The following is an 18,278-nucleotide window of genomic DNA, read 5'->3' on the forward strand; positions in this document are numbered from 1 at the left end:
AGTTCCAAACAGTCTACAACGGCTGACTCCACAGCGGAAGCAGAATATATAGCTGCAAGTGAGGCTGCAAAAGAAGCCGTTTGGATGAGGAAATTTGTTTATGAGTTGGGAGTTGTTCCTAGCATTGAAGAGCCTATTGTGTTGTATTGTGATAACAACGCAGCAATAGCACAAGCCAAGAAACCTAGGTCTCATAAAAATTCCAAACATGTCCTGCGGCGCTTTCATCTGATTAGGGAGATTGTTGAAAGAGGAGATATCAACGTCGAGAGAGTTGACACACATAACAACATAGCAGACCCTTTAACAAAGCCACTTTCTCAAAGTCACTTTGATCGTCATAAAGACAAGATGGGTATTAGATACCAGAGTGATTGGCTTTAGTACAAGTGGGAGATTGAAAGAGATATGTCCTAAGTCCAATCATGTATGAGGATTTAGGAATAACTTTTATGTAATCTATTTTGATTTCATTGATATTAGTAAAAGGCTTGTTTTGTTTTTATTGCGGGCTCTATCTATTTTAAGTGTTTAAATAAGATATACCACAGTTTAAAGTAAAGCTTTTTATGGATTGTGATGAGATCATAATAATGAGACCTAAAAGATGATAACTCTAAACTTAAATAGTTCCTGGTCGTAGGATTACTAACTGGTAATTAATAATCCACAAAGATCGGTATATACTATGTTTGCTTCATTAAGAAGGATGTATGTTCTCATAGACATTTGTGTGGTGACACTATAGCTAGTATGTAGGTGCTTATTATAGAATAAGTTCACCGAACATGACTCACATAGCTGAACAACTGATGGAGTTCACTCACGTGTCAGCAGTTGTTCACATAGTGATAGTTGTACAAGTATCCTTAGACTTGAGGTCATCATAGTCATCTTGTGTACACCGAACTATACTTTGGTTTAGTTCTTAGTCTCCAGGGACAATTATAAGGGCTTTACTGGGTATAGGAATTTATACACGAAGATAGTGTATGATCAATAAAGGATCTACCCCTTCCAGTAAAGGAAGAGAATGTTCAATGTTGATCCACTTATGCTAGTTCAGGAATCTCTAGCCAGAGTGAATGAAATTAGAAAGGAGTTTCTAATTTACATTAAATCGAACTAAGCATAGTGAATGGGAAAGCAAGTGATTAAATAAGATAGACTTGACACAAGTTCCATGCCTTAAATTTAATCGTGACATTGCAGGGTAGAAGGAATTAATTGTACGGTAGTTATTCACTAAATAGGTTCTTGGTATTCTAAGCAGTGAATTCGTATTATCCGGATAGTCGCGATATGCTGAGAAGTATCCCTCACGATGTAGAATAAATATGATTAATTAATCATATTTAATGAATTAGAGAATTTATATAAATAATGATAAAATAGTTTTATTATTATTTATTTCTACTACCGGCTTAATATTGAAACTACTGGGTCACACCATAAAAGAGAATGATTTAATGGTGGAGGAATTAATTAATAATGGCTGATAATTATTTATTTATGAAATAAATAATTAATTGGCAAATTTAATAATTGATTAAATGAGATTTAATTGATTATAAATTAATTAAGAAAAGTTCTTAATATTATTAATTAAGAATTTAATTTTTGGAAATTAAATCAAGAGAGAGAATTATTTCTAAAGTATTTAGAAAAAGGATTAATAATTAAAAGGTGTTTTAATTATTAGTGAGAATAATAAAGTGTTAATAATAATAATATTTTATGGGAAAATTTTCAGCTGAAAATTTTGCCTATAAATATACTATTATAAACCCTATCTTTGCCTCAACCTAAAAATTTACAAATCCCTAATTCTCTCCACCTCCTCCTCCTCCATTACATCGATTTCTTGGTGGATACCGGTGGAGTGTTTCACACTTGAGGAGCAGCTGCTAAGGATCTCCGCTCGTAGTTCTTGGATCGCTTTTAAAGGTTAGAAACGATCCCTCGATTTAAATTATGATCTGTATGCGTATTATATGGATTTTATATCAACGAAAATGTTTTACCATGCTTCTGTGATAGATAAAATCCTACAATAGCAACCAAGCACATGATTAAAAAACTACATACAACTATTTTGTAATCATTCCTCTGAGAAAGATGCTTAGAAAGATGCTTTGCTCGGAAATGTTAAGAGAGATTATTTGGTGAGCCAGCGGAGACCCTTGAGAGCAAGAAGAAGAAGAAAAGGTTATCATCTTTCTGTAAAATATATGTTTACATTTAGTGTTCTTTTTCATCGATAAGATGTGCTAAATTGTGTCATGTCATGTATTTTTACACAGAAAATGCAATTATATATAAATCTGATAAATAATGAAGAAAATGCTGCGAGTACTTCAAAGATATGATCTTCAATTTTTTGATTAACATAACTTAAACAAATATATTGATTTTTAGTAGATTACTCACCAAATAAGTGGTTTTATTGATTTCATTAGACGTTGTGATTTGACTCGTTTTGTGTTTAACTTTGATCTATATTGAAAATTAAATTAATTGAGTGACAACAATAATAAGTACTTCACATTCTTCTCTATAATAAGTCCGTATATTGAGCTTTTGAGGACCGAGAATGCTAAATGCTCCCTACAGCCTCTTGGAGAGTCAATCTATTCTTAATAATCTTGATGGCCGTTTATAGCGTTTTGGGATATTTCTCGAAAAGTTCTTCAAGGAGCTGACTGTGTCGTGACCTATCGATGACAACTATGAGGTAATTAACAGCCAAAGGATCGGCGAAGTCTGTGATCTCGGCAATGTGAGCCCGGAAACAAGTTACATATGCTCTCAGATATTCGTTCGAACACTGATAGACGGTAATGAGTGAGGCTATTATTTTTTCGCCTCATTTTTTGCTAAAGAAACGGGTTCTGAATTTGCTTTTCAAAATAGCCCAATAATCAATCGAACAAGGTTAAAGATTGTTAAACCAATTTAGCGTTGTGCCTTTAATACAAGTAGAGAAGAATCGACATCGAGCTACCTCTAAGTGGCTAAAGAAGTCCATTCTTCCGTCAAATAAATTGATGAAGTCTGATGGGTTCATAGATCTATCGAAGGAGTCAATAGGCGGGACTTTTAAATCTGTTTTAATTTTGGCATTTTCGATCTTGATTGAGAGGGTGCTTTTATCCGCTACTTTGATACCTCCACTTAGAGTTTGAATATAGTTTTTTATGAAAGTTAAGTCATCTGCTAACTTCGAGAGCTTTGAGGTCTGATGACGTTTCGAGCTCGCGTATTGACTCTCTTCCACATCGGAAGCATTGCCCTCTTTCATTTTTTCTTGTTTTCTTTTTGAATAAAAGGATCCTGCTGATTCTTCATACTCAGAGAAGGTCGACTGCTTCGATGGGAGCCAAATGGAGTCATATTCTTCAGTTTGATATTCTAGAGACTTGCTATATTCTGAGACCTCGGACAACTCGCGATGTAAGCGCATTATTTCCCTTTTATGTTTGATTTTTTTGTTAGCAGCTTACGCTCTCTTTCTAGTAACTCGAGCTCTTCGTCGTCTTCTGGAACTACATCATCTTCTTCCTCTACATCTTTGCCTTTAGCTCGCTGTTTCTTATCGAGATACAAACACATATCGCTGGACAAAACTTTTTATCCTGTAGAGGCTTCGACAAGCATCCTTTCACGGCCCTTAGGTCATTTTTTCCTGTCGACGGGATCTGACTGAGTTGACCTTTCACCGAAAACGACGTCCTCCTGATCAAATAGTAAGGCCTGGGGTTGCATCACTATTTTCTTTTTTAGATCTGATTTTTTGATATACTTTTGACGTCTTTGGTAGTCGGGGCTTGAACCTCGGGCACGTTTTTCGACATCTCTGTTTGATGTTGGTGGCATGGACTATTTTCTTCCATTGGTTTGTTTGAAAGAAGCTCCCCTCCTTCTAATGCCACTGTTGACCCTAAATCCCCAGCTAATTAGTAGGATAAGTATACTATATCTAGTAGTTTAACGATTTAGCAATTTAGCGGATATATAACACTATTTCTTTAATAATAGGATAAGGTGTAGTTGTAGTTTAGTGTTAGGAGTTTTCCCACATCATTTGTGGGAGGGGCAGTTTGCTAGAATATAAGCAGCCAGATAACTCCAATCAGTATGAGGCCTTTTGGGAGGTGCCCAAAAATAAACCCGTGCGGGCTCGGCCCAAAGCGGACAATATCATACTAATGTGGAGTTGGCATGCTCAGCAAGCCCAACAAGTGGTATCAGAGCTTCAGGTTGTAACGGTCCAGAATTATCTCAATTGGGCTCCAGAAGTGACCTAGGAAAAGGCAGACGAGCCTTCCAGTATGGGCCTGGGGGAGCAGATAGCCAGATGGATTTCCAGTACGGGTCAAGGGGGAGTCTGGTCACACTGAAGGTGGCAGAATCGAGAGGTGTCGGGCCCGATGTGTGAAGGGGGAGATTGTTAGGAGTTGTCCCACATCGTTTGTGGGAGGGGAAGTTTGCTAGAATATAAGCAGCCAGATAACTCCAAGCAATATGAGGCCTTTTGGGAGGTGCCCAAAAATAAACCCGTGCGGGCTCGGCCCAAAGCGGACAATATCATACTAATGTGGAGTTGGCATGCTCAGCAAGCCCAACAAGTGGTATCAGAGCTTCAGGTTATAAACGGTCCAGAACAATCTCAGATGGCTTCGGAAGTGACCTAGGAGGAGGCAGATGGGTTACCTAGTATGGGCTCAAGGAAAAGGCGGACGGGCCTTCCAATATGGGCCTAGGGGGAGCAGATAGCCAGATGGACTTTCAGTATGGGTCGAGGGGGAGTCTGGTCACACTGAAGGTGGCAGAATCGACAGGTATCGGGCCCGATGTGTGAAGGGGGAGATTGTTAGGAGTTGTCCCACATCGTTTGTGGGTGGGGCAGTTTGCTAGAATATAAGCAGCCAGATAACTCCAATTAGTATGAGGCATTTTGGGAGGTGCCCAAAAATAAACCCGTGTGGGCTCGGCCCAAAGCGGACAATATCATACTAATGTGGAGTTGGCATGCTCAGCAAGCCCAACATTTAGTAGGATAAGTAGACTATGTGTAGTAGTTTAATAATTTAGTACTTTTACGGATATATAACACTTTATTTATTTATTTTTTCTTAATAACCAAAATTAAGAAATTACCGTTGAACCAAATTATACCCCATTCCGGTTATTAAAATATAGTATATATATATACTAGTATATAACCCGTGCGATGCACGGTTGTTTTTATCATATATATTATAAATTCTAATTTTGATTATACCTCTTAAAGAATACTATTTTTTTTATAATTTTAGGGCCCGTTTGGGGTTTCTTAAAAAATGTAACTTATAACTTAAAGTTGAAAAGTGACATATAAGTGATATGAAAATTGTAACTTAAAAGTTATTTAGGTGTTTGGATAATTTTACGTATAAGTAACTTATAAGTTGATATTGTGTTTGGTAAATCATAACTTATAAGTTATAATTTTTTTAAAAAAAAGTTTTAAAAATTATATAATAATTTTTATACAAGAATTTAAAATTTAAAATTACTTATTACAATGATTTAAATACATGGACTTCAACTAAAAAATAAATTTTAAAGCATAAATATTCTCAATAAACTAAAAGTTTGAAAAATATATTCTAACATTATAACAATACCGAAACATCTATATCAATAAAATGATAAAAAAAATACTAACGACAACAACCTGAGTGGCGGCTCTCCTGAAACATATAGTAAAAATAGAATAAACCTACCTAATTTAATTGTTGATAAATAAAAGCTAAAGTTTAAAAAGAAAACCAGGATTAAATGAGAATGAAATGAAGAAAGTACATGCCTCCCAACTTATAAATTATGATCAGAAATGGTGAAATGGAAGCTGAAAAATGAGATTGCCAAACAGTACCGAGTAAAATGAATTGGGCTTTTAGCCCATATATGATGCAAATATAATCCCCAAACAGGCACTTAATATGTTGGCGGTAGAATTTGAACCTTATACCTCTTAAATAATACAAATTTTTAATAATAAATCTAACGTTCAACAACGACCGACAACTAAATTTTCAATATTTCGTTTTTAATATAATAGTATAGATAGAAATATAATATAAGTTTTCTATTTTAAAAATAATAGAATTGGCAGACGATTAATTTTAGGTGTCCTATTTTAAATATAATATTAAGTGTCATAATATAAGTGTCCTATTTTAAATATAATAAAATTGATAGGCGAGTAATTTTAGGAGTCTTGTTTTAAATATAATATTAAGTGTCCTATTTTAAATATAATAGAACGACCAACAACCAAATTTTTAATGTTCCGTTTTTAATATTACTAGTATAAATCCCGTGCGATGCACGAGCTTTCATTAATATTTTAAATTTTTTATTTATCAAGTTATATTATATTTTTAAAATATTTATATAAATATATAATGATTATAAATTTATAATAAAAATAAAAGAATAACATGTGGTCGTAATTTAGTAGAATAAATAGACTATTTCTAGTATTTTAACAATTTAGTAGTTTAGCAAATATGTAACACTATTATTTATATTTTTTAATAATAGGATAAGTTGTATTCGTAGTTTAGTAGGATAAGTATACTATATTTAGTAGTGGTTTAATAATTTAGCAGTTTATTAGATATATAACACTATTTATCTATTTTTGTAATAATCAAAATTAGGAAATTATCGTTAAACCAAATTATCTCTATTTCAGCTATTATAATATAGTTGTATTCGGTGCCCAAAATGGCTGGGACGGAGGGGTAGGACTTGGGAGGAAACTTCTTTACTGCTTTCGTAGTCATAAAATTTACAAAGGTACAAAGGTTGGAGATGTGGACAAGTTTATCACCTGCCTGGAAAAATTTACTAAAATGAAAGATCTACCTTTGTTAACAACTTTCAGCCAGTTGACCGATCCTCATAGAGATACATTTCTTCATGTGGCAGCTAATTACGGGCACGAGGAGCTTACTGGTTTCATCGTTCACCATTTTCGTACTTTAATCACATGCAAGAACCACAAAGCTGATTCTGCATTACATTTGGCAGCCAGAGGGGGGCATTTAGGTGGTGTTGATATCATTTTAAGTTTTCACCAAGATAGTCTGTATCGTAACTCTAACTGGGACGATTGTAGGGTGCTGACCGATGAAGAACGTGTGGCCTTAGTTAAACAAAGGTTAGAGGAGAAGGTACTGGTGAATGATGAGGGCAATACGGCTTTACATGAAGCATTGCTTAATGATCATAAACATATTGCAGAGTACTTGATAAAGCAGAATGTGGAAGCAGCTTATTATGTAAATAAACAAGGAAAATCGCCATTATATATGGCCATTGCAGCTGGCAACACTGAGCATGTCAACAATATATTAAATGGAAGATCAGAACGTATGCATCTTCTACGTGAACAACTTGTCCATGGAAAATCTCTTCCACATGCCGCCATAATGGGAAGGAATATAGGTACGTCTTGTCACATTGATTTTACAGTGTACATATCCACAAAAATGTTGAATAGAGTTTCTAATTATATGTGGATCGTGTCCCTGTATCTGGTCTGACTGTAAATTTTGGTCACTCATGTTTTCGCTACCTAGTCGTACTATGTTAATTTTAGCCAGGCAGCCTAAACAATAGATGACTGTATCAACCCATACAGCTTACATGGGATGGCTACATAAATTGAACTATTGTCTAAATCATTAGATGATTGTATCAACCCATACAGCTTACATGGGATGGCTATATATATTGCATATGTTTCTTTAAGCAGACATGCCATTATTGATAATTTTGATATAGCAAATGCATGTTAATATTGTTTTTAATAGATATTAATCTTCAATCGCAGTGATATTACAAAAACTAACAGAGAAAGAACCTAAGCTAACTCTTCTGAAAGACGACGAGGGACTTGATCCGCTTGAGTTTGCATCAGCAATAGGCTTTCTTGAGGGGGTCCATTTCCTACAATATGGGATAAAAAATCCATTACTGCTGAAAATTGAAGATGTAAAAAAATCTAAGCTCTGGGAAGGAAGACATAAAAGGTTGAAACAATTGCTGGATGCTGAAAAGGTTGAAAAATCAGATGAAGTTCCTAATCATGATTCAGATCCACATTTTATGAATCTTCGATTGTACATAGCTGCAAAGAAAGGAAATATTGATGGATTCATTAATGCTTTAAAGACCCCATCGACAATTTACAACCAGATGACTCCTCAAAAAAATACCGTGCTTCATGTGGCAGCTAATTTTGGAAACGAGGATCTCACAGGGTTTCTTGTCCACCATTTCCAGACCTTGCTCAGCAAAAGAAATCACAGGGGCGACACAGCCCTCCACATGGCTGCTAGCGCTGGTCACCTAGGCGTAGTTGATGTCCTTGTAAGATTCCAGATTGACCAATTGAAAAAGGACTCTTCACTTGATGTTGATTTAGAGAGGAATGATGAGACACCATATGGTAAATTGGGAGAAAGGGTTGATGTAAATGATGATGGTAATACACCTTTGCATGAAGCAGTGAAGAATAATCATGAAAAGGTTGCAGAGTACCTCATTGAAGCAAATATAGAAGATGCATTTTATGTAAATAAGCAGGGCAAATCAGCATTATACATGGCAATTGAAGCTAAGAAAATCAACTGCGCTAAAACTATATTAATCACCAGGCTCTCCTATACCAATCAATATATTCTAGATGAAGCAATTACAAAGGGAAAATCTCTGGTCCATGCCACGGTAACAGCAAGGAATATAGGTATTTCTACACACTTTAAGTTCTATTTTGTTATTAACTTATTATAGTTTGATTTATGTGATTTAACAATATTCTAGATTCATATATATTATTCATTGCAATCTCCAGAACTGTTGCAAAAAGTCGGAAAAATAAAGCCTGCAGTTATACATGTCAAAGATGAGTATGGGCAAACTCCACTTCATCATGCAGCAGCACTTAATTTTTTAGAGGGCGTCGAATTCTTAGTTCACAAATTTAAAATGGACATATATGAAAAGAATGCTTATGGATTCTACCCTCTGCATTCTGCTTCAAAAAACGGCCATGTTGGGATACTTAAGAAATTGCTTCAGCATTGTCCAGATGCGAAAGAGTTTGTGAATGATGATAATCAAAATATTCTTCACGTTGCAGCTATGTATGGGAAAGACAGTGTTGTGAGGTACATTCTTAGTACCCCAGAGCTTGATTTGCTTTTAAATGAAAAGGATAAGGATGGCAACACACCTTTGCATCTGGCAACAATCAATTGGCATCCAGAAGTTTTAAGTTCCCTGACATGGGATAAAAGAGTTGACCTAGGGCTTGTGAACCTCGAAGGTTTAACGGCTATAGATTCTGCTGAAGAAAAAATGGAAGCAATGACTTCCTATAGACAGGTATATATTTGCTGTAAAGTATACTTGGTAGCATTTATAGGATAATACGATCAATGTACTTTATTTTCGCCTAAAGTGATGTGTCCTTCACAATTATTCGGAGCAACAAAGTCTAAAATATATAAGGGAGATCCTATACATTGAAGAGATATATGTATGTAGCAAGAGAGGTCTTAATAAAAATAAAACTTACATACTTATGTCCTGTGTAGCGATTAACATGGATGGCACTAAAGTCTGCTGGAACTGAAAAAGCAAAGCTTCAGAACAAGCCCAAACTGGACAGACTAAAGTCTGCAACAAACGAGCCATATGACATGGATTACAGCAAGGATAGGGTCAACACTCTCTTGCTGGTGTCAACCCTTGTAGCTACGGTGACCTTTGCAGCTGGTTTCACTATGCCTGGTGGCTACAGCAATTCTGAGCCAGACGAGGGCATGGCCACTTTACTAAATAAGATCACTTTTCAGGTATTCGTGATTTGTGACACTATAGCATTGTATAGTGCCATTATGGTGGCTGTCACCCTGATCTGGGCACAGTTAGGTGATCTTACATTGGTGCTCAATGCTCTTAAAGTGGCAATACCATTATTGGGGATCTCTCTCACAATGATGTCGTTGGCATTTATGGCAGGCGTGTATCTTGTGGTTAGCAAACTCGTCTGGCTTGCCAATGTTGTTTTGATATTGGGAATAATATCTCTTGCATGTCTTCTATCACTCTTCATTCCACTCAATTTACCTTATACCTCCACCCATACTATATTACGTTACATCTCCTACTATCCTTTCTGTTTGTTAATGCTGGCTTCTGGGAGTTACTATGATCCAGTTGAGCATGATTCATATTAATTTCAAGTACTTTCAATCTGGAGACTCTTTTGTGTAGTCATGTGTGTACTTCTCTCATCCTCTCTTTTTCTCAAGACCTGCTACAATAAACTATTAAACTTCTTGAATGTTCTCCTTCAGTGTAACTTAAGCAGGTATTCAGTTCTGTATTGTAGTCTATATATGTTTTTTACCTATTTTTTAGTGAATGATATGATAAACAGGTAAGGATGATATTGAAGCAGCAGCAGAAATATGCCTGATGATATTGAAGCAGTGATCATCTTTATTCTGATCTGAAAACATAACCAAGAAGCTTGTAGTGTTTTATCTGCGGTGAAGCAATTAAATCAGCTAGCAATTAAATCAACCTATTTGTGTTTCTTGAATTTAAATTGGTCGATAAGTGCCCATCATGTTTATATTTGAATATAGGTATAGTAAACGAAGATTCGGTCCTATGTGCAGTTGTTTGCAACCAGTTGATTTAGAAGGGCTTCTGCAACTTATGGTCTCATTCGAAAATAGTAAGCCTAGACGACGAGGGCAGATTAAACATATCCCAGTTCAAATTCATCGAAACGTATATGAACAAGACATGAGCAGCAGAACAAAACTGTCTCATGAAGTAACATACCTGAACTTCATATGTTCAATTTGTAAGGGGCAGTTAAAATCTTAAAGTTCATTGATTAAATATGTAGATATCAGATGTTGCAAGAAGGTAGTCTCAGAAACACACAAGATGATAAGAGCAAAAAGTAAAGAACAAAAATAGAAGCTCCGCAGCCGGGGATCGAACCCGGATTATATCAACAATGATTATTAATTTAGCCAGTGCTACTGCGGATACAATATGTATGGCTTTGCAAACCCAATTGGTTTTAAAAAAAGAGAGATAACCCAAATGTGACAAAACTAAAGCGGAAGAACTCCTTTTTTTTTTTTTTTTTTTGCCAAAGAGAATTAGCCTACTTAGTTGTTCTTATAACGGAACAAAGATTCAGAACAAAAATCACTTTACAAAAGTGATAGCACTACAATTGGACATATATATTACAAAACGAAAAATCTGTAATATTGAGGGATTTCGCGACTTGTATTTTCGAATATTATATAGATTGATGGTAATACAAAGTGCCGATTAATAAATCGATTCATAATCACGCTGCTTATAAGCTTTTTAATATATGAGATGGATGCTATTGAGTTAGAAAATATGAAAAAATTTATAATCATTTGAATTGTGTTTATACCTATTTATATTATAAATAACAAACTTCATTGCGCGAATGAAGTGACGAGCACTTTAAATTCCTAGAAATCTCGTAAAAGCAAAGTCATACTCATAAAGACGGAGCCAACAGAGCCAGGGTCGAGTCGAGGGGTTAAAATTTTAAAGATTATTTGTGATTGTTGATCTGATACTTCATGTCTCTCCTAGTTTAAGGATGAGTTTAATTCATTTTTATAGAAGAGTAATGCTACATGTAAAGAATTGGTTACATAATTTTTGTACAAAATGATATGGAAGTGCCAGCTCTACGATATTAATGACTTTGTCCCTCACTATGGTTATAATTGTCCTGGAATTGTACACTTTTAACTTATTTTCATTTTCTGTATTTAAAAATTGAATTAATTTTTTGTTTTTCACTGACAAATTTTTTGTATAAATTTATTCATATATTTTCATATATGATGTATTTACTTTTTATTATTTAATAAAAAAATTACTTTTTTATATTTTTTATATTTTTATATTTTAATATTCTTAAAGTTTTTTTTTGAAATACGCCGAATAGATTTTAACTTTTTCTATTAAGTTCTTAAAAAAATTAATTTCTTTATAAAAATCACAACAAATAAGATTGATAAAAGTAAACAAAACTCTATGACATAAAGGACATTATTTCAAAAATATGACCGGAATTATACTTATTTGTTTAATTGTAACAAGGATTTAAAATTATTATCTTTTCTACAATAAAATTCAACTATTTTATACAAAATTATAATGCATGTTAAACAACATAATATTTATAATATTTGTAAGCTTTCTTTTAATAATGGCTGATAATTATTTATTTATGAAATAAATAATTAATTGGCAAATTTAATAATTGATTAAATGAGATTTAATTGATTATAAATTAATTAAGAAAAGTTCTTAATATTATTAATTAAGAATTTAATTTTTGGAAATTAAATCAAGAGAGAGAATTATTTCTAAAGTATTTAGAAAAAGGATTAATAATTAAAAGGTGTTTTAATTATTAGTGAGAATAATAAAGTGTTAATAATAATAATATTTTATGGGAAAATTTTCAGCTGAAAATTTTGCCTATAAATATACTATTATAAACCCTATCTTTGCCTCAACCTAAAAATTTACAAATCCCTAATTCTCTCCACCTCCTCCTCCTCCATTACATCGATTTCTTGGTGGATACCGGTGGAGTGTTTCACACTTGAGGAGCAGCTGCTAAGGATCTCCGCTCGTAGTTCTTGGATCGCTTTTAAAGGTTAGAAACGATCCCTCGATTTAAATTATGATCTGTATGCGTATTATATGGATTTTATATCAACGAAAATGTTTTACCATGCTTCTGTGATAGATAAAATCCTACAATAGCAACCAAGCACATGATTAAAAAACTACATACAACTATTTTGTAATCATTCCTCTGAGAAAGATGCTTAGAAAGATGCTTTGCTCGGAAATGTTAAGAGAGATTATTTGGTGAGCCAGCGGAGACCCTTGAGAGCAAGAAGAAGAAGAAAAGGTTATCATCTTTCTGTAAAATATATGTTTACATTTAGTGTTCTTTTTCATCGATAAGATGTGCTAAATTGTGTCATGTCATGTATTTTTACACAGAAAATGCAATTATATATAAATCTGATAAATAATGAAGAAAATGCTGCGAGTACTTCAAAGATATGATCTTCAATTTTTTGATTAACATAACTTAAACAAATATATTGATTTTTAGTAGATTACTCACCAAATAAGTGGTTTTATTGATTTCATTAGACGTTGTGATTTGACTCGTTTTGTGTTTAACTTTGATCTATATTGAAAATTAAATCAATTGAGTGACAACAATAATAAGTACTTCACATTCTTCTCTATAATAAGTCCGTATATTGAGCTTTTGAGGACCGAGAATGCTAAATGCTCCCTACAGCCTCTTGGAGAGTCAATCTATTCTTAATAATCTTGATGGCCGTTTATAGCGTTTTGGGATATTTCTCGAAAAGTTCTTCAAGGAGCTGACTGTGTCGTGACCTATCGATGACAACTATGAGGTAATTAACAGCCAAAGGATCGGCGAAGTCTGTGATCTCGGCAATGTGAGCCCGGAAACAAGTTACATATGCTCTCAGATATTCGTTCGAACACTGATAGACGGTAATGAGTGAGGCTATTATTTTTTCGCCTCATTTTTTGCTAAAGAAACGGGTTCTGAATTTGCTTTTCAAAATAGCCCAATAATCAATCGAACAAGGTTAAAGATTGTTAAACCAATTTAGCGTTGTGCCTTTAATACAAGTAGAGAAGAATCGACATCGAGCTACCTCTAAGTGGCTAAAGAAGTCCATTCTTCCGTCAAATAAATTGATGAAGTCTGATGGGTTCATAGATCTATCGAAGGAGTCAATAGGCGGGACTTTTAAATCTGTTTTAATTTTGGCATTTTCGATCTTGATTGAGAGGGTGCTTTTATCCGCTACTTTGATACCTCCACTTAGAGTTTGAATATAGTTTTTTATGAAAGTTAAGTCATCTGCTAACTTCGAGAGCTTTGAGGTCTGATGACGTTTCGAGCTCGCGTATTGACTCTCTTCCACATCGGAAGCATTGCCCTCTTTCATTTTTTCTTGTTTTCTTTTTGAATAAAAGGATCCTGCTGATTCTTCATACTCAGAGAAGGTCGACTGCTTCGATGGGAGCCAAATGGAGTCATATTCTTCAGTTTGATATTCTAGAGACTTGCTATATTCTGAGACCTCGGACAACTCGCGATGTAAGCGCATTATTTCCCTTTTATGTTTGATTTTTTTGTTAGCAGCTTACGCTCTCTTTCTAGTAACTCGAGCTCTTCGTCGTCTTCTGGAACTACATCATCTTCTTCCTCTACATCTTTGCCTTTAGCTCGCTGTTTCTTATCGAGATACAAACACATATCGCTGGACAAAACTTTTTATCCTGTAGAGGCTTCGACAAGCATCCTTTCACGGCCCTTAGGTCATTTTTTCCTGTCGACGGGATCTGACTGAGTTGACCTTTCACCGAAAACGACGTCCTCCTGATCAAATAGTAAGGCCTGGGGTTGCATCACTATTTTCTTTTTTAGATCTGATTTTTTGATATACTTTTGACGTCTTTGGTAGTCGGGGCTTGAACCTCGGGCACGTTTTTCGACATCTCTGTTTGATGTTGGTGGCATGGACTATTTTCTTCCATTGGTTTGTTTGAAAGAAGCTCCCCTCCTTCTAATGCCACTGTTGACCCTAAATCCCCAGCTAATTAGTAGGATAAGTATACTATATCTAGTAGTTTAACGATTTAGCAATTTAGCGGATATATAACACTATTTCTTTAATAATAGGATAAGGTGTAGTTGTAGTTTAGTGTTAGGAGTTTTCCCACATCATTTGTGGGAGGGGCAGTTTGCTAGAATATAAGCAGCCAGATAACTCCAATCAGTATGAGGCCTTTTGGGAGGTGCCCAAAAATAAACCCGTGCGGGCTCGGCCCAAAGCGGACAATATCATACTAATGTGGAGTTGGCATGCTCAGCAAGCCCAACAAGTGGTATCAGAGCTTCAGGTTGTAACGGTCCAGAATTATCTCAATTGGGCTCCAGAAGTGACCTAGGAAAAGGCAGACGAGCCTTCCAGTATGGGCCTGGGGGAGCAGATAGCCAGATGGATTTCCAGTACGGGTCAAGGGGGAGTCTGGTCACACTGAAGGTGGCAGAATCGAGAGGTGTCGGGCCCGATGTGTGAAGGGGGAGATTGTTAGGAGTTGTCCCACATCGTTTGTGGGAGGGGAAGTTTGCTAGAATATAAGCAGCCAGATAACTCCAAGCAATATGAGGCCTTTTGGGAGGTGCCCAAAAATAAACCCGTGCGGGCTCGGCCCAAAGCGGACAATATCATACTAATGTGGAGTTGGCATGCTCAGCAAGCCCAACAAGTGGTATCAGAGCTTCAGGTTATAAACGGTCCAGAACAATCTCAGATGGCTTCGGAAGTGACCTAGGAGGAGGCAGATGGGTTACCTAGTATGGGCTCAAGGAAAAGGCGGACGGGCCTTCCAATATGGGCCTAGGGGGAGCAGATAGCCAGATGGACTTTCAGTATGGGTCGAGGGGGAGTCTGGTCACACTGGAGGTGGCAGAATCGACAGGTATCGGGCCCGATGTGTGAAGGGGGAGATTGTTAGGAGTTGTCCCACATCGTTTGTGGGTGGGGCAGTTTGCTAGAATATAAGCAGCCAGATAACTCCAATTAGTATGAGGCATTTTGGGAGGTGCCCAAAAATAAACCCGTGTGGGCTCGGCCCAAAGCGGACAATATCATACTAATGTGGAGTTGGCATGCTCAGCAAGCCCAACATTTAGTAGGATAAGTAGACTATGTGTAGTAGTTTAATAATTTAGTACTTTTACGGATATATAACACTTTATTTATTTATTTTTTCTTAATAACCAAAATTAAGAAATTACCGTTGAACCAAATTATACCCCATTCCGGTTATTAAAATATAGTATATATATATACTAGTATATAACCCGTGCGATGCACGGTTGTTTTTATCATATATATTATAAATTCTAATTTTGATTATACCTCTTAAAGAATACTATTTTTTTTATAATTTTAGGGCCCGTTTGGGGTTTCTTAAAAAATGTAACTTATAACTTAAAGTTGAAAAGTGACATATAAGTGATATGAAAATTGTAACTTAAAAGTTATTTAGGTGTTTGGATAATTTTACGTATAAGTAACTTATAAGTTGATATTGTGTTTGGTAAATCATAACTTATAAGTTATAATTTTTTTAAAAAAAAGTTTTAAAAATTATATAATAATTTTTATACAAGAATTTAAAATTTAAAATTACTTATTACAATGATTTAAATACATGGACTTCAACTAAAAAATAAATTTTAAAGCATAAATATTCTCAATAAACTAAAAGTTTGAAAAATATATTCTAACATTATAACAATACCGAAACATCTATATCAATAAAATGATAAAAAAAATACTAACGACAACAACCTGAGTGGCGGCTCTCCTGAAACATATAGTAAAAATAGAATAAACCTACCTAATTTAATTGTTGATAAATAAAAGCTAAAGTTTAAAAAGAAAACCAGGATTAAATGAGAATGAAATGAAGAAAGTACATGCCTCCCAACTTATAAATTATGATCAGAAATGGTGAAATGGAAGCTGAAAAATGAGATTGCCAAACAGTACCGAGTAAAATGAATTGGGCTTTTAGCCCATATATGATGCAAATATAATCCCCAAACAGGCACTTAATATGTTGGCGGTAGAATTTGAACCTTATACCTCTTAAATAATACAAATTTTTAATAATAAATCTAACGTTCAACAACGACCGACAACTAAATTTTCAATATTTCGTTTTTAATATAATAGTATAGATAGAAATATAATATAAGTTTTCTATTTTAAAAATAATAGAATTGGCAGACGATTAATTTTAGGTGTCCTATTTTAAATATAATATTAAGTGTCATAATATAAGTGTCCTATTTTAAATATAATAAAATTGATAGGCGAGTAATTTTAGGAGTCTTGTTTTAAATATAATATTAAGTGTCCTATTTTAAATATAATAGAACGACCAACAACCAAATTTTTAATGTTCCGTTTTTAATATTACTAGTATAAATCCCGTGCGATGCACGAGCTTCCATTAATATTTTAAATTTTTTATTTATCAAGTTATATTATATTTTTAAAATATTTATATAAATATATAATGATTATAAATTTATAATAAAAATAAAAGAATAACATGTGGTCGTAATTTAGTAGAATAAATAGACTATTTCTAGTATTTTAACAATTTAGTAGTTTAGCAAATATGTAACACTATTATTTATATTTTTTAATAATAGGATAAGTTGTATTCGTAGTTTAGTAGGATAAGTATACTATATTTAGTAGTGGTTTAATAATTTAGCAGTTTATTAGATATATAACACTATTTATCTATTTTTGTAATAATCAAAATTAGGAAATTATCGTTAAACCAAATTATCTCTATTTCAGCTATTATAATATAGTTGTATTCGGTGCCCAAAATGGCTGGGACGGAGGGGTAGGACTTGGGAGGAAACTTCTTTACTGCTTTCGTAGTCATAAAATTTACAAAGGTACAAAGGTTGGAGATGTGGACAAGTTTATCACCTGCCTGGAAAAATTTACTAAAATGAAAGATCTACCTTTGTTAACAACTTTCAGCCAGTTGACCGATCCTCATAGAGATACATTTCTTCATGTGGCAGCTAATTACGGGCACGAGGAGCTTACTGGTTTCATCGTTCACCATTTTCGTACTTTAATCACATGCAAGAACCACAAAGCTGATTCTGCATTACATTTGGCAGCCAGAGGGGGGCATTTAGGTGGTGTTGATATCATTTTAAGTTTTCACCAAGATAGTCTGTATCGTAACTCTAACTGGGACGATTGTAGGGTGCTGACCGATGAAGAACGTGTGGCCTTAGTTAAACAAAGGTTAGAGGAGAAGGTACTGGTGAATGATGAGGGCAATACGGCTTTACATGAAGCATTGCTTAATGATCATAAACATATTGCAGAGTACTTGATAAAGCAGAATGTGGAAGCAGCTTATTATGTAAATAAACAAGGAAAATCGCCATTATATATGGCCATTGCAGCTGGCAACACTGAGCATGTCAACAATATATTAAATGGAAGATC

The 18,278-nt window shown here is 34.5% G+C and overlaps 1 protein-coding gene across 1 annotated transcript; it reads left to right on the forward strand.

Moving 5' to 3' along the window:
• The first annotated feature begins 7,853 nt into the window (after nt 1–7,853).
• On the forward strand, nt 7,854–10,516 carry LOC141675307 (protein ACCELERATED CELL DEATH 6-like). The gene is made up of 3 exons (XM_074482025.1): nt 7,854–8,803; nt 8,912–9,444; nt 9,657–10,516. The coding sequence occupies exons 1-3, from the start codon at nt 8,164–8,166 to the stop codon at nt 10,299–10,301; spliced, it is 1,818 nt and encodes a 605-aa protein (XP_074338126.1). The 5' UTR covers nt 7,854–8,163; the 3' UTR covers nt 10,302–10,516.
• Nucleotides 10,517–18,278: the final 7,762 nt, after the last annotated feature.

Source organism: Apium graveolens, chromosome 7 (assembly GCF_009905375.1).
Source record: "Apium graveolens cultivar Ventura chromosome 7, ASM990537v1, whole genome shotgun sequence".
Lineage (NCBI taxonomy): Eukaryota > Viridiplantae > Streptophyta > Magnoliopsida > Apiales > Apiaceae > Apium > Apium graveolens.